General features: G+C 43.1%; 1 protein-coding gene across 1 annotated transcript in view; it reads left to right on the top strand.

Moving 5' to 3' along the window:
* Positions 1 to 17,082, top strand: part of LOC131214124 (armadillo segment polarity protein-like) — a 29,310-nt gene extending 12,228 nt beyond the window's left edge. Inside the window, exon 5 of the mRNA XM_058208495.1 lies at positions 15,850 to 17,082. Coding sequence (XP_058064478.1) covers positions 15,850 to 16,127 — 278 coding nt within the window. The 3' untranslated portion in view covers positions 16,128 to 17,082. The remainder of the gene's footprint in view (positions 1 to 15,849) is intronic.
* The last annotated feature ends 5,736 nt before the right edge of the window (positions 17,083 to 22,818 follow it).

Raw genomic sequence — 22,818 nt, 5'->3', positions numbered from 1 at the left:
AATTGGACCCTTCATCACGACAATGCGCCGGCGCACACCGCCTTCCTTTGCACCTCTGCACTGGCTAAGATGGGGGTTCCGGTGCTTCCCCAACCTCCCTATAGCCCAGACCTGCCCCCCCCGGACTTTTTCTTGTTCCCGCTCGTGAAAAGGAAGCTGAAGGGAAGGCGCTTCGACTCCATCGAGGCGATCCAAAAAGCTATGACAGCCGAATTGAACGCGATTCCGGCGGATGAGTTTAAAAAATGTTTCCTGCAGTGGAAGAACCGCTACCAGCGGTGTATTGACGCTCAAGGGTCCTATTTTGAAGAATATTAGTGGTGTAAGCCAAAAGGTTTAATAAAACTGCTTAAAAAATATAAGGCTCATTACTTTTCAATCGCACCCTGTACATGCCACTGTTGAATGAGAACATTTTTGAACCTCCGCTTTACACCAGTGGAGTGCTTGCCTCGGCACTTCCCACAAGACTGCTTGTTGCAGCAGTAGGTGACTGAGTGTCCGATCATATTGCACTTACTTGGCACAGATTGCCACATTTGGGACAAACGGCCGTTGGATCGCAATCCTAAGGCCGTCAATAACCAAGTATCGGGGGAGCGTTGTCCTCTCGTAGGTGACTCTTAGAGAAGTGGTCTCACGAAACACTCGCTCGCCCTCCACCATCGCCGAGGTGCAAAGCGGACGCACTTCCAGCACCTTTTGGGCCGTGGAGCGATCGGAGGCCGTGTAGGAAGAGGAAGCGACACAAGGAATGGCAAGAGCGAAAAGAGAAAAATACTCAAGTACAAAAACTAGAATTGTTTCACCTTCAGGTTTCGCACTAGAATTTCGGTTGGATAAGGGCGTTCCATCTTAATCACTAACCGCGTTCGGCAGACGATAGACGCCACGGAGCAGGATGGCAACCAGTGTCCGTCGTTCGGCGTTCCTGGTTGCCACACGCAAACTATCACACTCCCGGGGATGATCGGTGACCTTGACACGGTTACTGCGCCACGGCACCGATCTCGCTCGGGGGGAAACGAAAAACACTCTCAAAACACTGATACACTGAGTACTGTGTAACAAATTCACGGGTGATTTTTGCTGCAAGACAGGGGTCACAAACGTCACGGTCTACACTCGCAACGCGGCTTCTGCAGAGGCACGATCGCAACACACACTACGCAACTAAGTAGGGCCTCGACAGACAGAACGTCAGCGCGTCTGAATTGTCCAGCCGTCGGAATCAGAATGGAGATATTTATTTATTTAGTAACTAGTAGACCCGGCGAACTTTGTGTCGCCCCAAAGGCAATGGCCCCGGTGATAGAGCAGTTGGTAACGCTCGTCGCTGTCACGCAGCTGCCCTTAGTTCGAATCCAGGGACCGGTTGTCACCCAACCACGGTCATGGTTTCATATATGGATATGGCCATGGATACCGATAGGGGGGTTGGCGCGGAACCAACAACAGCCCGCAGAAACGAAGCGTTAAAGAGAGCATCAGAGATTAACATTATCTCTGGTGCAGGCTAAGGCCGCTCAGCGGTTGTTGCCCAATAAGAAGAAACATAATAAGTAGGAATACCTATAATAAGTTATTCTTCCACTACCAGACAATAGTGTGTTAGTATAAAAATAAATACCCTGAACGTCGGATTAAATCCTCGTTCTTTAGCAATTTTTGTCCCAAATGACGTATTTTGGAAACATTTTAATGTCCAATGTTTTCAAGAAAATGACGTGATTCGGGTGTTTCGCCACTGGTTGTGCACGGAGCACGAAAACGCGTCTCGAGTTGTTTTAGTTGTCTTTTTCGCCCACGTTAATTTTCACACGTCTGTCTAGTCTTACTTTCCACGATGCAAGAAAGCGATGGGTCCCGGTGCCGATCGCACGAGCCCCATCGCGGTGACCCGAGGTGAGCCCGAGTCGCCCACGCAGGGTGCTCGGCACTCACTCGGGCCTCTGACCTGGCGGTATCCGGCCACCACGTGTCCGATGTGACACTTGGCCTGACGGCTGACCGTTACCGCCGTTACCACCGCGCCTGACACGTCGCGTCAGTCGCGGTGGGCCCCTACAGCAGATTTGTCTTTATTTGTCTTTATTTGTTGGAGAACTCATCGGCCAATGTTGGCTACATGAGTCCGTCTTAGTCACTAACAATACATTAAAACATAAATCTTATTGCTCTTTACATTCAACACAAAACAATTACATACGGGTGTACCGGAGTCGATCCTTAAAAGCTGCCGTGGGCATGTTGAAGTCGAACTCCGAGTACGCCGCGTTGAAAGTACGGGACATAGCCGACATCGGCTCATGAGCCGCGTGGAGGCTGCTGCTACGTACTACTGAAAGACAGCTGCGGTGCCGGGCGGCAGGGCGAGGTATCGACAGGTGGAGCTTCTGCAGCAACGCGGGTGCATCAACGGCGCCCGTAAGGAGCCTAGCGATGAGCACGGCCTGCAGGTTCCGGCGTCGTGGGCTTAGGCTTTCCAGGCCCAGCAGGAGGCAGCGCGAGTTGTATGGTGGAAGAAGTGATGGATCGTTCCACTTTAGTTTTCTACCTGTACACCGCGTGAATTTGCGTTGAATCGCTTCGATGCGCGCGATCCAGCTGGCCTGAAAGGGCGTCCAAACAGGGGAGCAGTATTCCAGGATGGGCCTAACAAATGCGCAGTAAAGGCTCTTCACGCACATGGGGTCCTGGAACTCGCGAGTTAATTTGAATAACAGGCCGAGTGCTCTGTTTGCGCGGTTTGTAATGTTCTCATGGTGTTTGTGGAAAGTTAGCTTGTCGTCGAGTGTAACGCCCAGATCTTTAACGTGGAGAACCCGTCTGACTAGGGTGGTCCCTGCGCGGTAGTCAAACGTGATTGGGTTTTTCGCCCTCGTGAAAGATATAATAACACATTTCTCGGCGCACAACGTTAGGCCGTTACGAATACACCAATGAAAAAATAACGTAAACACTCGTTGAAGTCGTTCGCAGTCGTCAAAACATTTAACAGGCATAAACAGTTTAACGTCATCCGCGTACAGTAGAGAGCACTTGTCAGGAAGAACGTAAGAGACGTCATTGATGAAAAGCACGAATAACAGTGGTCCCAGAGTGCTACCCTGTGGGACACCGGAAGAGCTGGTGAACGGCTTTGAAAGCGTTTGACCCACTTTCACGCTATACTGTCTCCCGATGAGGTAGGATCGGAGCCAGCCCAAGATTGCATCAGAAAGGCCCAGCCTTCTCAGCTTGGCGAGTAGAATATCGTGCGATCGTGCGTCAAAGGCCGCTTTAAGATCCGTGTACAGGCTATCCACCTGGCAGCCTCTGCCCATACTGCTTGCGCAGACAGAGACAAATTCGATCAAGTTCGTTGATGTAGAGCGTTTGGGCATGAATCCGTGCTGGGTTACAGAGATGTAATGCATTTAGGAGTTCCTTGTGTATTAGGAGTTCAGCCAGTTTTGCGCAAGCGCAAAGGGATGTAATACTCCGGTAATTCGTGGCAAGCCTTTTGTCACCTTTTTTGTGTAGTGGTGTAATTGTCAAGGAGGTTTATGAAGCACTTTGTTATTCTCGGTTCGGTATACGAAAATGCACTGTGCACGCAGATTGTTTCAGTAGATTTTAACTTACTTACTTACTTACTTAATCCGGTTACAACCGCCGAGCGGTCTTTACCTGCTCCAAGGAAGCTTGCCACCGCTGGCGGTCGAGAGCCTTCGTCCACCACATTGGAATGTCGGCCACTGTTGCGTCCCGGTCAACACAATCTCTTCATCTCACACGGGGCCTACCACGCCCCCTCTGTCCTTCTCGACGGCCTAAGAGGACTTTACGGGCTGGTTCGTCGTCCGCCATTCTCATGACATGACCAGCCCACCGGAGCCTGGCGAGATGCACACGCTGCACGACAGTGAGGTCGTCGTACATTGCGTACAGATTTTAACAGTTATAAAAATTGACAGTTATAAAAATGACAGCTAAGTAACAATCAAAAGTTTCGCGAAAATGAGTGGAGGCTCTACCCGAACAAAAAAATCGCTCAATTTTTCATTTTTCTAGCCGCGGATTTCGATTTGTGAGATGCCCTCTCTCAGTATGGCGGTTTTACCGGAATAAATGAGTTCTGTGCAAATTATACCGGTAAACTGTATGAAGTGAGCGCCCTTACTCCGGTATCCTGCGTCTTATACCGGTAAAAATCGTATGGGCGCTGTAAGTGTTTCCCCCTATATTTTTATTCTATCTTCCTCTCATCCCATAAACCCGCTCAATGAACTGTCAAATCGTTCTGCTGTTGTAAACAATGTTTTGTATTTATTCATTACCACAAATGTTTTACAATTACAATATTTCCACAATTGTTTCATTATTCCACCATGTACATGCACTTTTCACTTATCTTTGCGTGTACGTAGAGTGTATCCATCCCTGAATCCTGTATTCCATGTATCCTGTGCCATCCGCCCTATCGACAATGTCCCGTACGCTTCTAATGGTCACCTGAAAATGGAAACAGACGCGGTGCACTTTCACTGTTTAGTAGTAAATACTTATCGAGAAATGCTTCCCGATGCTTAAATTTACTTACCGAAATAAGCAACAGCTTAGAATTTACTATTAAACACTATTTTTACACCGATGATGCGTAGTCGATTTGCTTGCGTCGTTCGTTCTGTTCCTGCATGAAACTAAAAGTTTCTAACAGTTTGACGTTGGAGTGCGGGACTGGATGCTACATTAGCGTGACAGAGACAAAAAAGTTGTTCGGTGTTGCGCTTTCTTTCTGGCCTTTGGTGAGAAACGAGTCGGCGCTCAGATATTTCGTCTCAGTATGGAGAATATGAGTGACTTTTTTGGTCGGGTCCCGAAACAAACACTTTGTTTACAACAGCAGAACGATTTGACAGTTCATTGAGCGGGTATATGGAATGAGAGGAAGAGAGAATAAAAATATAGGGGAAAACACTCACGGCGCCCATACGATTTTTACCGGTATAAGCAGCAGGATAACGGAGTAAGGGCGCTCACTTCATACAGTTTACCGGTATAATTTGCACAGAACTCATTTATTCCGGTAAAACCGCCATACTGAGAGGGGGCATCTCACGAGTCGAAATCCGCGGCTAGAAAAATGAAAAATTTTTGTTCGGGGTATATGCTAGTGAGACTGACAATTTGCCAAACTAATCGCAAGAGAGAGACTCGCAAAAACATACGAAACCCAGTGAACAATTTTGAGTTCCCCGGCGTTTTCTCAGTATGGAGCATCGAGTCGCCGACGAGTCGCATTCGAGTCGCTGGAGTATTTCGTTCATATAGGCTCCCGTACTGAGAAGGCCTAGTTACTCGATGGCAGATTTTGGCGACTCGATTTTTTTTTCCCGAACCTGCCCCTTGTCTCCCTCTCTCCTGTGTGTCCCCTCTCTTTCTTCGTTTCCAATTCTTTCTCTCCCGTATTTTCTTTCTCTTCGAAATAAAATATCTCGCGTTTTTGGTAGGCTTTGAAAGGTATATTCTCTCTCTCTTGTTTTTGGTTTCGCCTTTTCACTCTTGGTGCGTAGCTGCCTTCGTCGCCTTAGAAAAATGCATTGCATCGAATCCTTTGCATCCCATCTGGACATCTGATTGGACATCTGAAACGAGCAAAGCGAAAACATTTCAACATTATTTGGTTGTCACTGAATACTGTTCAATAAACTTACCTGGATTATTTCTATCAGGATCACCGACAGAGAAGCACAAGCACTTGGTACTTTACACTTGGCACAAGTCCACAACAAAGACAAGACTGTCGGACCCTCGGAACTTCGGGACTTTGCGCCGATCTCGCTGTCTCTGATATTTCTATTCCTTTTTCTTTCTCTCCAACGTTCGTCTTCCACCAGCAAACTCACGGCGATTTCAAAACTCACGGGGATTCCTTCCGTTCTTTCCCCGGCAACCAACGAACGCGTCTCATTCTCACTTCGTGCGCTGCGAGATCGCCCTTCCTCGGCCTCGTCGCAGGCAGAGGGGCGTTCGATCTCACTCGCCTCAGCCTTCCTCCGCCGCGTCGCAGGCAGAGGGGGTGGCTCGGGCTCTCAAAATTGTTCACTGGGAAGAGAGAGACTCGCTGCCCAGTGAGCAAAATTGAGTGCCGGCCGCTCTTTCAGGTTCATTTTTCACGATTTTTTGGCGAACGAGTCGCGGTTTCAAACAAATTTTGTATGGGAAAGTTCCTCTAAAATGCGAACGGAACGTGAAACGGCGCAAGGAGCGTTCGCCAAAAATGAACTCTCCAGCGTGACCCCCTTGTCTCCCTCTCTCCTGTGTGTCCCCTCTCTTTCTTCGTTTTCTTTCTCCCATATTCCCCCTAGCCAAAATGAAACAATTCGTATTTGGTCGGTACATTTGGGTATATTTTCTCTCTTTCTTTTTTACACTCTTCACTCCACTAGTGGTTCGTTTACAATTTGGTGCGTAGCTGCCTTCGACGCCTTAGATGCGTTGTAAAATGCATTGCATCGAATCCTTTGCATCCCATCTGGACATCTGATTGGACATCTGAAACGAGCAAAGCGAAAACATTTCAACATTATTTGGGTGTCACTGAATACTGTCCAATAAACTTACCTGGATTATTTCTATCAGGATCACCCGTGATCGACAGAGAAGCACAAGCACTTGGTACTTTACACTTGGCACTTAGAAAAAACAGAGGCAGAGTTTTCGTCCCGATTCGCCTAAGTCCACACCAAAACTTAAAAAGAGACTGTCGGACCCTCAAACCTCGAGATTTTGCCTCGATCTCGCTGTCTCTTTTTTTGTATTCCTCTTCCTTTCGCTCGTCTGTTCGTGTTCGCGTTCGCATGGCTCTGAAACCCTACCCTCCCTGTAAATGAAACCCACAAGCTAGTGCATGAAACCCCCTCCTCTCGTGGTTTCTTCCGCTCTTTTACCCCTGTATCTACGAGCGGACCCTCATGAACCGGCCCGCTCGCCCCTTCTCGTCTTCGTCGCAGGCAGAGGGGCGTTCGGATTCATCCGTTTCAGCCTTCCTCGCCCCCGTCGCAGGCAGAGGGCTAGCTCGGGCACTCAATTTTGCTCACTGGGTGAAACCACGCTCATCCTTTGCTCGTAGTGACGTGGGATAGGGGGGGCTATTTGGCTTGAGCGGAGGAGACGCTGCATTAGCGAGAAAGAGAAGACTACAATAGTTTGATGTTGCGCGCTCGGTCTGTCTCGTCTCAGTATGAAGAAAAATCATTGTGCACATTCATTGTGACGCGGTCGGAATATAAATAAAAAGTATCTATAAAAGTAGAATATCTAAAACTTTCCTTGGGTTCTAAGCTACCCAGTGGACAAAATTGAGTGCCCGAGCTCTTCTCACCATGGGAATTGGAGCGACAAACCAGCGCCCATCCAGGCTCCAACTAGCGATTAGAGTATTTCGTTCATGTATTTTTCCGTACTATCGGTGGCTCCAGGGGGTGTTGTTTTCGGTGTTGATGCGTAGATCGTTTCGCTCGTAGTTTTCGATGCATTTCACAAAGGAAGATAAGAAAGTAAATTTTTGTTAGAGTTTTTGCATTGCATTCCTGTAATTTTATCTTACCTTCTCCACAAAAGTGACGAGACGACTGAAACGAGCAAAGCGAAAACATTTCAACATTATTTTACTGTGACTGAATACTGTCCACTAAATTTACCTGGATTATTTCTATCAGGTATAAACGTGATGGAAAGAGAAGCACTAGCACTTGGCAGTTAGAAAATACAGAGGCAGAGGTTTCGTCCCGATTTGCCTAAGTCCAGAACAGAAGTTAAAGACAGACTGTCGGACCCTCGGCACTTCGGGACTTTGCCCCGATCTCGCTATCTCTGTTATTTCTATTCCTTTTTCTTTCTCTCTACCGTTCGTCTTCCACCTGCAAACTCACGGCGATTTCAAAACTCACGGGGATTTCTTCCGCTCTTTCCCCGGCAATCATCGAACGCGCCTCATGCTCACTTCGTGCGCTGCGAGTTCGCCCTCCCCCGGCCTCGTCGCAGGCAGAGGGGCGTTCGATCTCACTCGTCTCAGCCTTCCTCCGCCGCGTCGCAGGCAGAGGGGTAGCTCGGGCTCTCATAATTGTTCAATGGGTACCTCCATCCCAATTGTCAGCCAGATCGATTCAGTCGCTCTTGAGTTATGAATTATGATACGTACGTGACTCACACGTATTTCTTTTATACATATAGATTTATTTATTTATTTATTTTTTATTTATTTATTTATGATTTTTTTTGTTTTTTTTTATACGGAAACTTAATAATTGACAATAATAAACTTATTACTTAGATTGGCTGGATCGAACTAATCACAACTGACGAAACGCAACGCCGAAGCTGGTAACCGTTATTTAGCGGACGACAGTAACAGTATTTAGTCATAGACAGGAGTAACATGGACGAAACACTGACTAAAAAGACATGAAAGCGAAAACATCACGACATTGATCGAGGGACATATAAAAGTCAAGAAGCGACGAGAAGTTGTTGTAAGTACAACATATAGAGAAAGGAACGTTGGCGAGTCAATACGAAAAGTCAAGATCTTAAATGCGAACACAGCCTGAGCTGACCGTCTATGATGTTCGAGTGAACGTAGCCCAAGTAGAAGGCAGCGCGTTTTATAATGTGCTAGTTTATCCGCGTCGTACCAACCAAGCCTAAGGACAGCGATCCTAGTGAACTTGCGTTGTATGGATTGATCAATTGTATCGATCGATCGTTGTATGGATCAACCAATTCGATCAATGCAGCGGATTGATATTGCGGATACAGGTAAGATACAAGCTAACTAACAAGTAAAGGACACCGACACCCAATTTTGACAGTTTGGCGATCAATAACTAATATGAAACTCTGTCAAATGCCTTGAAGTCAGTGTAAATTGTATCATCCTGTAGACCTTTGTCAAAATTAAAATAGCATTCGTTCAAGAAGATAAGAAGATTTATCGATACAGATCTGAGCGGGATGCGGTCGTATTTTCTACGTCGAAAGAATTTTTCGTCTTTTGAAGCAAACAAACTAGTCATCCAATTTTGACTTCCTCTTAGGAATCGAAGTGCTGCTCAGTCAATGTTTGTTCCATCGATGAAAATGGAGTATATGTGGAAGTGGCCATGTTTGGTGAACACAGCTAAGGTAAAGCCAGCTGCCAGCTGTTTTTTAAGCGCTTTGACTGTATTTTGCAGCAGCTTTGCTTTGTGTCCAGGCGCATTGACGTGGAGGCAAGATACCATACCAACAAGGAGCTACGAAAAAGGTTGAAGTTTCTATACTCGCTTTAAGTGAGAAGACACCATTATAACTTTATACGGAAATAAAGTTAACACTAGGTTGTAGGAGCTAGTGGAACACTACACCTTTCTGTTCCCATCACACACACAGCATTATGTATTTACCGAATTGATCTGGTTTTGCAGTCGAAGGTGATAAATCATAGGACTGAGTCATGATTTTTTCATTTTAGGATTCTCAAAATGAATCCACTTTCCATCCTCAATCACTATCTGGTATGGTATATATCTGATTTTTATAATATACTAGCTGCCCCGACAGACTTCGTCCTGTCTCCTTGTTTCCGTCTTTGATATTCCCTTTTGGGTTTTGGGACAGGTGTAATACTTTCGCAGTATTGAGTGTAGCAGTGTTCCGGCGAAATCGTCACTCTGACATTCCATGGCTGCGAGGCACCAAAAAATGTTATCTCATCAATTTAGGTAACCATCAATTCAGGACTCATCAATTAAGGTGTGATCGGCTCACCAGAGTTGCGGATGGCTGGCTACGGTTGCTTGGTGCCTTCTCCCATTTGTCGTGGACATCAAGGCAGAACGTAAATTGTGGTTTTAACAGTTCCTGTAGGGCACTGTATATAAAAAGAGTATCTCCTCTGTGAGCCCTCAGCCGGAAGATCAATAGTCGCCAACTCCCACAGAGTCGGGACTCGTAGTACTTCAAAACCCCAAATCAGTTTACGTCTCTCGGAAAGGCCAGGGTTTTGAACGCCCTGGTACCCTGATTAAAATTAGAGTTAGAAAGAGACGAATGTTGGGCCAGTATAGCTCGAAGCTTCTATAATACAAAAGAAAAAACCAAAATCACTGTGACATGGATGACAAAGCCATTGGCCATTCTCTAAGTGTACGGCCAAATGAACCACAGCGGCGAGAGGGGAAAGAAAAAATGCCTCACTCTTTCTCTCTCTCTCTCTCTCTCTCTCTCTCTCTCTCTCTCTCTCTCTCTTTCCCTCGGTCCCTAAAACCCCTGTGAAGCAAATTTCGAGTCAATCGGGCGAGCAGTTTCGGAGTCTACAAACCGCACACAATACGGAGCTTCATTTCTATTATATAGGCGTACATTCACCACTACGTATTTTTTTTTAAAACGTTTTGGAAAGTACAACCACCTTCACAGACTAAGTCCACCGTCATGCACAGCAGCTTTGTTTGTTGGCGGATAAACGACTTCAGTTGTTTACAGTGAGTTGAGTTGACAATTTCGCAGTTTCGCTAACGTTTATCGCCTCGTTTTGGTAATCATTTGTCATGCCGACAAGGTTTTATTACGGTGGTCACGAACCTCGATTAATAACCGGACTGCTGTCTCGCTTTTGCTACTTTTACTAACTTACCAAAAAAATTCCAACATCCTTGTTATTTTTACCATTAAAAGTTATATTCATGACCACTTTACGATCTTCATCATCACATTGTTTTTGTAGTTTGTCCCATCTTATAACATCAAAAAAAAACATAATGCCTCGTCATTTCAATGTATTTGGTGTCACTCTTCGTCGCGCGTTAAACCATTAAAATTCACCTACGGCAACTACTCAGCAAATAGCTGTACACGAAGTTATATCAAAATATAATTTATTCGTTAGAACTTTGATCTCAGTTCCTTTAACTAACATTTAACATTTTAACTTTGATTCGATAACTATCAATAACAAAAACCGTCAATGCTCTATTCATAACCTTTTACATACTCATCGACGATGTGTTAAAATGTCGTGCGATATATTCCGTTTACTAAGGTTTGTATATTGTACATATAGCAGGCAGGATACATACATATTGTATGTATCCTATCCGCCGTAACGATAAAACGAATTATGTAGTTTTGTCATATTGCTTCAATCTCATCTAATGTACGACCCCTATCGATTCAAAGATTCCTCTAGTTCAATCCTTGCTGTCGTGGTAGTATTATATCGCATGTATGGAGATCTATACTTGCGGGAACTAAAAATGCGGGGTTATTACAATTTGTCAATTTTCAACCAATCTTTCTTGTCTATTTATATTCGTTTCTCTTTCTTCTCCTGTTTCTCTTTTTCTTAATCTATATTGCAGCTAAACCAACCTAACATATATCATCACTAAAAATGCAAAAAATTAATCAATCTTGTAATCGTCCTTATAATGTAAAATGCAAATTTTAATCGAGCTCAACACACGCTAGTTTATATGGTTACTTCTTCTTATCAGCTCCCTCCAAAAGTCAAAATAACGCAAGGAAGGTCGGCCACAGCTCCATAGTACGCTCACTTTAACATTTCCACCGTAACGTTTCGTTTCCCAGCATCTATTTCACGTTATAATCTGAATTCTTTTTTATTCATAGTTAGCAGTCATAGATAGATGTACAAGTATAGAATTGAATTTTCTTTATTAAACACAAGTGTACAATTTGATGGCTTCGAAACAACTTGATCGACCGTCGGAAATTAGAGTCAAATATAACCAAAACTGGTGAACTCTCCGCATGTTGATAACAATTTACTGTTCTCTTCGTTAATCTTGCGTAATGGAATAGCACATTTTCATTGAAAATTTGCTTAGGTATGTTTTGTATCATTTTTATTATTTTCGTAAGTTCTATTGGCAGTAGCTTGTATAGCTTGTGTTTTATCATGATACCATTGCACCATGCTTTTCTCAGAATACCCTGAAAAATAACGAACGAAAATGAAGTTTATTTCGAATAACTCAACAAATTCCGTTCGTACGATGGGTTTAGGTGTTTTTCCTCATGGACAAATATATTTTTCTCATGAAAAATATTTTTTTCTGATTAAAGGGTTTGCCTGTCCAAAACGGGTCAAAAAACAATGTAAATCAGTCAAACATATGATTACAAAATTGAACAATGTTTCGTTTGAAAGCTTATTTTATACAGGTCTCGTGGTTCCGACATTCATCTGATCCAGCCTCTTTGACTGTCGTCAAACGTTCTCCGAACATTTTTAATACATTGTTTTATACATTGACAAACATTGACAGTTGATTTGGCCACATTCAACAATTTCGCCAATTTGGCGTGCGAGTAATTTGGATTTTTGCGCTGACGGTGCGAAATCTTGATACGCTGCTCCTCTTGTTTCAACGCCATTTCCACCAATGAAGGACAAATGTCAAAATCGAATAATATGTATAATAATAAACACACACATCTTTAAAAGGAGTGATGTACAGGATTTTTGATGCGCTATGAAAACAAATGAGTCAAGTTTAAGGTAACCGGTTTTTGGACAGGCACACTCTTTAAGATCTCTTAGAATCATATTTTTTCTATCCCTTTTCCAATACAAACTTAATTGTTTTGTTCCTTAGCAAACAATTGATAATTTAACCTATATTCGTGGACGTTGACAACGAACAAGCGTTGTCGGAGAGCATAAAATTCGTTTTGTTGAATCGACACATTTTTTGTATTCCTATTGATGTTATTTCTTGGTTTGAATTAAAGTGGTTCATCATAGAAAACAATTATCATTGCATTTTTGAGACTAATAATTATTGTAGTATAATACTGTTTACAAAAATCAAATCCAAGAATAACGAAAGATTGTATGGTTTGTTGAGTATTTAGCGGATAACGCACGCTTTAACGCAAATTTAGTATCATACTTTTTCGTATCATTATATTTTCGAGTATTGTCAAAATCATTCGAGACTTATGAATTTTTTCGATTCTTGCCAAAAATTAATGAATATATCCAACAAACATTCAAAAAATCCAACATTTTTATCGAAATTTGTAATCTTATCAAACTAAACCCTAAACAAAAATGAACAAAATTTGATACAAATCAACTATTTTAATTTAGAGTCGAAAACTTTATTTTGACTGAAGTATTGGGTTTCAGAAAGTTGTTTGCAAAATGGGTACCGCATTCCCTAGAAATGGAACATTGCACCAATTCAAAGGAGCATTTTGAAAATGGCAAATAATCATAAATTGAAGTTTGAATTATTGGAATGTACACCGTATTTAACAGATTTGGCTCCTAGCGACTTCCATCTGTTTTCAGACCTAAAAATATCATGCGTGAATAGCATTTTCCATCAAATGATGACGTCATAACAGCAGAAAGCGTATTTTGAAGTCCTTCCAGATTATCACCTCAGGGATGAAATTTATAAATTGGAGTCTCTTTGGAACAAGTGTATTGATGTTCGAGAAGGCCATACTGGATAATGAAATGTATTTCAAACCGTAAAAATGTATTTTTCTTGTCGAGGCTACGAACTTATTGAACAGCCTAGTATACTATATTTGGAAACATTTGATGTACAGATCCCAACCTTCTATTCTATTCTGCATTTCTCTCTCTCCTCCTCTTTCCTATTTACTTACTTATCCGGCTACTGTAACCGCTAGCCGGTTCTGGCCTGCAGTAATGCATCCCTCTATCCCATTCCTGGTCCTCATCAAACGCCTTCTTCCACTAACTCGATACACCTGCCGTTCTCGCACTGCTTTTAATGCAATTGCGCCATCTCAAACCAGCTTACCATCACCTCTCTGTACCTCTGAACGACCTAAGAAGACTTTTGTGGGCGTGCGTTATTCTCATGACATGACCACTCCATCGAAACCTGGCGAGACGTATACGCTGCACGACAGTGCACCTCGTACAGCGCGTACAACTCGCTATTGTAAGGGCTTTATAATTCTTCTTTCACACGTATTTTCATGCGTATGTGAATACTGGTATGTGGAATATAGAATATAGTTCTACGTAACTCCAGCTTTGACCTTATGTAGGTGAAGTTCGAAGCTACTTCAATTGAGATGTGAAATCAACGAGAAATAGCGTGAGAGTAAGAGACAGATGGGGGAAGGGATAAGTTACATCCAAAAAACATTACGGCACAATAAGCAACAGAGAATAACAATAGCATCCCTGTTGCAGGTCAAGGCCGCTCGGCGGTTGTAGTTACCTGATGAAGAAAAGAATCACATACCAGGACAAAAGGCCAACGAAAACAAAAATGATTGTGCAGAGTCCGCATACACATACCCTATTTTTCCATTTTCCATTTTTGTGTTCCATCAGGACAATGCAATGCCACACACGTCTACAGTGACTCGCCAAAAGCTTCGGGAGCTTGATTGGGAAGTTTTAATACTTCCACTGTATAGTCCGGACCTTGGAAATAACCGTTAAACTGTGAAAACTGTGCGTGCTTATTGTTGCCGAATTTCTTCTGACTTCTTTCTGTGGAGCTATTTGAAGAGTAAGGTGTATGTATGCCAACCAACCGAAGACCATTGAAGAACTGAAAGAACTAACATCACTGCGGAAACAACTGCTATTACGCCCGAAATGTTGTCAAATGCAATGAAAAATGACCAAAAACGGGTCGCTTTTTGTTTGTCTAATGGAGGCGGTAATTTGAAAGATATTGTATTGTATTGTGTAAAGAATGAATGATCAAGAAACGGCATTCTATACCCTAAATAAATTTTGTTCATTTGCCAAAATCAAAACGGCGGAGTTGTTCAACATTTAAATATCTCCTATTGTGATTATGGTGATCCACGAAAGATTTTTTTTTCCATTTGGTTATAAAATAAAAACGGCTTAATATTTTTCGATGCTTGAACATTTATTTGAATGTGTGATTCTTCAATTTTTTTTAATGAGAAACAATTGTGATAAAATATCCACCACAACTGCCTTAGCAGTAGCCCATTCGATGGACCTATTTTTAAAACATTTTCGACTGTCTGTGGTCCTATCCTATAGATTGTCTGTCCTATTTCGGCAATGGCAATATGAATTTCGGTCTTGACGCTGTCAACGAATATCAAATGCCACTAGCCAACCGATATGTGCAGGTTCTAAGCAGCTTCTCTCTATGGTTCGACGATTAGCTAACACTATTTTCGTCACTTTCTCAATGTTTTCATTTGTTGGCGAGCTCGGATATCCGGCACGCTCTATGTCGTTCACATCTTCCACATATACCAAGGTTCAAGATAGCATCGCCATGTGGCACAATAAACATTTGGAATGCGACCGAGCACTTACATAAGTATAGTTTTTCACACAAAGTATGATTCATATTCCTAGATTAATAAATTTTTAGATTGTTAGATTATTAGATTTAGAATTTGTCTTCAAATTTCCAATTTTTCCAACAACCACATCTCGAAGACAACCCAAAGAATGTAGTAAAAAGGAAGCTATCAACACTAAACTAAGTGTAAAAAAATCGTTAACACGCCCGAGTAAATTCAAGAGTCTCCATGTATTTTTGAACAGACTACGTGTGTTTAGTTTAGATGTTTTTCTTTCTATTTTCCTGATAATTGTAACTCCTATATTTTATCTAATAGTTTATCTTTTTTGTTGTTGGTTGATTGAATTTGTTATTTGTATTGGTCAATATACACTTTTTCTTTAAGTAGTTTTTGTATCTGTACAGCAGTCACACTGTTTCTTGCTAACGATATTCTAATTCATTTTCTTCATTTATTTTCATTGCTTTCTGATTGGGATGACACTATGGCTTCCTGCAATAGGATACGACACACTTCCCATAGATTCGATGCAGGGTCTGGAGATCGGTGGAGGCAATACCGTAGGTAACGGTGTGCCAGTAGGCAACCAACAGCAATCTGTCGCAGGAGGAGGTCACACGAGCATGTCCTCCTCGGGACAGCCTACGTCGCCGTACGGAATGGATATGGACGTCGGTGAGATGGACGCTAGCGAACTGAACTTCGATCATCTGGATGTCATGCCATCGCCGCCCCAGGACAACAACCAGGTGGCTGCCTGGTACGATACCGATCTCTGAACACTGCGCCCTTTTGAAATCCAACCCAGCACCAGCATTTGGTTCTATTTGCTGCCAACGCCTCGTTCGCACAAGAAAAGTCGATCTGACACTCGCTGGGCACAGTGAGGCCACATCCACACGTTCCCGCTGGCTAGGGATTATTCACGTATATTAAACAATTTTTGATGCTGATGCATGATTTTGCTTTATATTTGTTGACAAAATGATGTTTTTTTCTTTTAACAACAAAATATTGTAAAACATAGTTTGTCTATTACTTTTTTATAGCGTAATATAAAGCTGCCCAATAAGGTGCATACTACTTCGTCGTCGAAATAGCTTGATTTTGCGCTCGCTATGGTGGTAAATTTTAATTTTATAACAAGCAACAAAAACACATATATTCATTAGATTTAAACAAATGAAAAAAGTAAATCTCACAAATGAAACCACCATCGGTTAAAACGGAAACAGACCGCGAAATTTATTCTTTACTATTATATACATAAGCATTATATACGAACAAGCGCGAACATGTAGGTTATATTATAACATTTTTTGTATTTTTATTTTAGATTGATCGGTTAAATTTTTGCTTCGTTTTGTGCCGTTTAGCGTATACTTTCAATTGCGGTCACGGCTGGCGTAATCGTTTTAAGGTTATCTATCGTTAAACATTCTAAACAATTTTTCAGATTTTTATAATTAAACAATTATTTCGTATTCGTATTTAGTTTCACATTTCGAATTTGAAGATATCCGTTTTTCGTTTTGAAATGTGTTTTTAATCTAAGAAAAACGGACCGGGCCGTATTTATGTTTTAAATCTTTAACTGAACCGAAAAACAAGAAAAATATAGGATACATTTTGCAGAAAAATGCAATTGAATTTTATAAAATAAGTGCTTCCAAGAAATCAGATTGAAATAAAGCGGCCACACCCTCAATGCCCCCAACTCTTTTGTAGAAGAAGCCTTTATCCGACATCCTAATTAAAGCCAACTCCATGAGTAGAATTCGTCTGTTAGAAGCGAGATGTTCTGCTGTACGTTTTCTGTTTTAAAGAATATATATTATGTTATTATCTATTATCTATATATATCAAAGAAAGTCGGCCATGTTGTTCTTCCAATCACTTATAACTCAAGAACGGCTTAACCGACTTGGCTGAAAATTGGTAGGGAGGTAGCGTAGAACCCAGGGCTACATTTAGGAATCTTTTTATACTCCGGCCGCGTCACAATTAAGTCAACAATACGCATTGTTTTTCTTTATACTGAGACAGAGTATCTCACGGTGAGCTCAAGCGCCAGACAGAGAGCGAAACAGCGAGAAATTGTTTAGCAAGTCGTCAGCGAGCCTCTCTCACGAACGCCGAGTAATTTGGCGAATTGTCAGCCAGTGAGAGAGCCTCCACTTATTCTCGCGAACCGCCCCTGCGAGCAATTGTTTATCGACGAAGGCCAGAAAGAGAGCGCAATAGTGAGCAATTGTTTGCTTCTCTTTCAAGCTTCCGCCTCGCTCTTGCGAGCAGTTCGATCGTTTGACAGCTCACGTCTCAGTCCATCGTCGGGACGTTTTAACCGAGGTGTAAACAGTTTGGCATTACAAATTAATTTAACGCTAGTTTTTACGCTTCGTGTGGCCTCCCAGTATCAGTCCATCGCTCACGTCCAACAAATTATCGTGCGTGGAAATAATATTGAATACTTAATTTTAAGTACTGTAAGAAAGGAACATGCGCAGTCCGCTACTCCGCGTCCTACTTTATTGATTGCTCGCTTGCAACTGCCTTCGCCTCGTGCGCTTCCGCTGTCACCTATCGTCCCCTGTGTCAATTCTACCACTGTTCTCATATCCCTCTTGAACCTGGTGAAAATTCTAGCACAATTCCTACACGGCCTTTCCTGATATTAATTTCTACCCGAAAGTGGAAACGGCTTAAGAAGATCTGCAGACACTGATGTTTTTCTAGGCCCTTCTTCATCTTCGACTATCTTCTGTACATCGTATCTATTGTTGGGTTACAGCTTAATGAATCCGTAATATTTCTGCCTTACTTTTTGACCTACTCCGAATTGAGTCCTAGGGATGGCGACAAGATTTCCTAACTTATATTTGCCACACGGTTTTCTACGCAAATTGTAATAACGCCTATTCTCTTGTTGTAATGGTTCAATATTTCGCCGCGTAGAAACTCTTAACTCATCTCTATCTTCCTCAAATTTGCGCTGAATTTCCTGATAATACTAAATCCTCCTTCGCCCGCATCTTCACTCCCAACATAAGCTGGAACGGCGTCCTTCTAATCGCCCTCTGCCAGCTATTGTTCAAGCATTGTTGAACCTCCGCAACGCACTTAAACTACTCATCTGGCTTTCCTAGTGATAGTTTCGTGATCATCGGTATAATCACACGATGCACGCGCTCGACCTGGCCGTTCCCTCCAGGAATCCCTGTCGTGATCGTATGTATCAGGCGTACAAATAGAAAACCGCCGTTTTTTCTCATGATTTGAGGCTTTATTGTAAAAAACTCCTTACAAACTCATTCTTCAAAGTAATTGCCATTGTTAGCCACAACTTTTTCCCACAATTTGGGCAGCTTTTGAATTCCTCGTCGGAAAAATTGTTCATCTTTCGACGCGATCCATGCATCGATCCAATTTTTGGTGTCCTCGACAGAACGGAAGCGCTGCTCGGTCGGTATGTGCCATTTCAATGTTTCCAGGTATGTTTTCACGACTTTGGAAACATGTGGTCGAGCGTTGTCATGAAGAAGGATAACTTTGTCGTGTCTTTTTGAATATTGTGGGCGTTTTTCCTTCAACGCTCGACTCAGCCGCATTAGTTGTGTCCGATACAGGGCCCCTGTAATGGTTTCGCCTGGTTGCAATAATTCGTAATAGACAACGCCGAGCTGGTCCAATCAAATTCAGAGCATCAGCTTCGAGCCATGAATGTTCGGTTTAGCTGTAGATGTTGATGCATGGCCGGGAAGCCCCATGATTTTTTACGCTTTGGGTTATCATAGTATATCCACTTTTCATCCCCGGTCACGATGCGATGTAAAAAACCTTTTCTTTTTTGCCGTTCAAAGAGTTGCTCGCAAATGAAAAGGCTCCGTTTGATGTCCCTCGGCTTCAACTCGTGCGGCACCCATTATCCTAGTTTCTGGATCATTCCTAGGGCTTTTGGCCGATGCGATATTGCTTGTTGCGTCACACCCAATAAGTCTGCAAGTTCCTGTTGCGTTCGACAAGCATCTTCTTCCAGCAAAGTTTTCAATTCGTCATCTTCGAACTTTTTCACCGGTCCGGGAAGCTCCTTGTCTTGCACGTCATAATCGCCGTATTTGAACTTGCAAAACCACTCCCGACACGTTCTTGCACTAATGCAGGCTTCACCATAAGCTTCTACTATCATTCGATGTGTTTCAGCTGCATTTTTTTAGCATGAAACGCAAAAAGCAACACTTCCCGCAAATGGCACTTGTTCGGCTCAAATTTCGTCATTTTCGCACATGAATAAGACAAAGCAGAGTGAAAATAAACTAACGAGGTTTTGTGGAGTTGTACACAGATGCCTCAACTGTCATTGCCAGGGTTTTGCATATTTTGATCGTTTAATTTGCAGCTGCTAGCGCCGCTATGGGAAAACGGCGGTTTTCTATTTGTACGCCTGATAGCTCTATCAATTCGTCTTCGCAATACTGATTAAACGAATTGGACGTAAATCCGGCGCCTCGATCGCATATAATACGTCTTGGGTTGCCAAACGTACTCGATATTATTCACCATTTTTTTACACACAAATTTCGTGAATGCGTCAATAACCGTAAGTACATAACTGTACGATTTCCTTGTTGACGGCATCGGTCCTTAGTGATCGGTATGAAACGTGTCGAACGGAGCGTCACGGAGGTATGGGGTGTAGTTCGCCTTCCGCCTTACTCCTCTTATTCTCACTAACGATGCACTTTACACACATGGCTATGCAACGCCTTATCTTATCGTGTAACGCAGGAATAAAATATTCGTCGTCTAATTTTTCCTTCATCTTCTTCACCCCAAAAGCCCTTGTTCATGGGTGCACCTAATAATTTCTTTTTCCATCGACTCCGGAACACAGTCGTCGTAATTCGCCGTCTTCTTTGTCATTGTAAAGCGCATACCCTGAATTCGAGCACCCTCGTTCACGTATCTTCGTGTTTAGTTCCTTCATTCGGTCATCCCCATCTTGCGCAATACGTAAAAGCCTTACTGCGGGTACACACGATGCGTAACGTAACAAGTTTGACGTTAACGATTAATGCCAAACTGCTGCGCTTCTATCAAAACGTATATGTTTTGGCCGAGGCGTAAACAGTTTGGCATTAATCGTTAACGTCAAACTTGTTACGTTACGCATCGTATGTCCCTGCAGTCACAATCAGTAATGATTCTAAACGTACGTCCTAACAGATAACATTTGAACTTCTTTACCGCCTCAACAACAGCTAATGCTTCTAATTCGAAAGAATGATATCTCTTCTCGGCGTCATTGGTCAGACAACTGTAGTAGTAGCATGGATGCATCCTGCCGTCGTCTTTGGCACGTTGCATCAATATACCGGCCAGTGCCATCTTACTAGCGTCGGTATGTACTTCGATGTCGCCTTCGGCCTGAATGATTTGCAAAACTGGATAACTCATTAGAGCCTCTTTGACTCTTTACGCCTCGTCCACAGAATGAATTCTCTACAGGTTTTTTTTTATATGCTAGCGTCCACACTAGCAGCTGTTGGGCGAAAAATTCTGTGAGCTCCAGTGAGTGAAAGGACACCACAGTGAACAGTTTTGAGAGCCCGAGGCTGCCCCTCTGCCTGCGACGCGGCGGAGGAAGGACGAGGCGAGTGAGATCGAACGCCTCTCTGCCTGCGACGAGGCCGGGAGAGGGCGATCTCGCAGCGCACGAAGTGAGCATGAGACGCGTTCGTTGGTTGCCGGGGAAAGAGCGGAAGAAATCCCCGTGAGTTTTGAAATCGACGTGAGTTTGCAGGTGGAAGACGAACGTTGGAGAGAAAGAAAAAGGAATAGAAATAACAGAGATGGCAGGATCGGGGCAAAGTTCCGAGGGTCCGACAGTCTGTCTTTAACTTTTGTTGTGGACTTAGGCGAATCGGGACGAAACCTCTGCCTCTGTTTTTTCTAAGTGTCAAGTGTAAAGTACCAAGTGCTTGTGCTTCTCTGTCGATCACGGGTGATCCTGATAGAAATAATCCAGGTAAGTTTATTGGACAGTATTCAGTGACACCCAAATAATGTTGAAATGTTTTCGCTTTGCTCGTTTCAGATGTCCGACTAAACTGGGATGCAAAGGATTCCAATGCAAATGCAATGCTATGCATTTTACAGCGTGTCTAAGGCGTCCAAGGCAGCTACGCACCAAATTGTGAACGAACCGCTAGTGGAGTGAAGAGTGTACGCGAACCGAAAAAAGAGAGAGAAAATATACCGAAATATACCGACCAAATACGAACTGTTTCATTTTGGCTAGGGGGAATATGGGAGAAAGAAGACGAAAAAAGCGAGGGAACACACAGGTGAGAGACAAGGGGCCGCTCGGTGAGAGAATTCAATCCACTGCTCACTCCTTGGACCTAACCACTGCTCAGAGCGATTCCCCCATATAAAGCTATATGGCAAAAAGTCTTCGAAGCAGCGGATGAGAAGCGTATGAGCTGTGGATCAGCTGTGGAATTTGAAGTGAGAAGAGCGAAATTGTTCACTGGGAAGTAAGGACGCTCACTCCATACATTTTACCGGTAAAAGATTCACAGAACTCAGCTTACTCCGGTAAAACCGCCATACTGAGAGGGGGCATCTCACGAGTCGACTTTGCCCCGATCTCGCTATCTCTGTTATTTCTATTCCTTTTTCTTCCTCTCCAACGTTCGTCTTTCACCTGCAAACTCACGGCGATTTCAAAGCTCACGGGGATTTCTTCCGCTCTTTCCCCGGCAACCAACGAACGCGTCTCATGCTCACTTCGTGCGCTGCGAGATCGCCCTCCCCCGGCCTCGTCGCAGGCAGAGGGGCGTTCGATCTCACTCATCTCAGCCTTCCTCCGCCGCGTCGCAGGCAGAGGGGCAGTCTCGGGCTCTCAAAACTGTTCACTGGGCATCATGAAACTCGTACTCGTACTCAAATTTGACAAACGGATTTCCGTCAACTTTTTGCTACGGAAAGAGCAGCTCTGTTAGGATGTCTTTGATTTTATCAATTAGTTTGTATTGTTTATGCTTCGCAGGGATAACTGGGTAGGCCGAAAGGATACTGGTGGGTTTTTTTTTCATTCATGTGGTAGCTAATTACCCCGTAAAGAAACTAATTAGCCCGGAAGAAAGAAGGGCAAGGGTAGGTAAGTGTTTTGTATTCCTGTGGTTACCGCAGTCCCGAATAGGCCGGAAAGATAAGGGTAATTTTTTTATTCATGTTGCTACAGCAGTTGCAAATAGGCTGAAGAGATTCGGGTAAGTTTGTTTCTATTTCGGAAAGTATAGTCAAAAACATTTCCCTTGAGATGCGAAAATTTTTCTTGAACCAGCAACAAGATTATTACATGAATGAAAAATCGATTGATCATTTTCGATTTTGGGCACACTTACCCTGGTGATGAAAAATTCAGTGGGTCGGATTTACATTGCAATATTTTGTGATGAATCGTTA

The sequence above is a fragment of the Anopheles bellator genome (assembly GCF_943735745.2).
Source record: "Anopheles bellator chromosome X unlocalized genomic scaffold, idAnoBellAS_SP24_06.2 X_unloc_1, whole genome shotgun sequence".
In the NCBI taxonomy this organism is placed as follows: Eukaryota; Metazoa; Arthropoda; class Insecta; order Diptera; family Culicidae; genus Anopheles; species Anopheles bellator.
The sequence above is the reverse complement of the archived record's forward strand: the minus strand, read 5'-3'. Positions and strand labels throughout refer to the sequence as shown.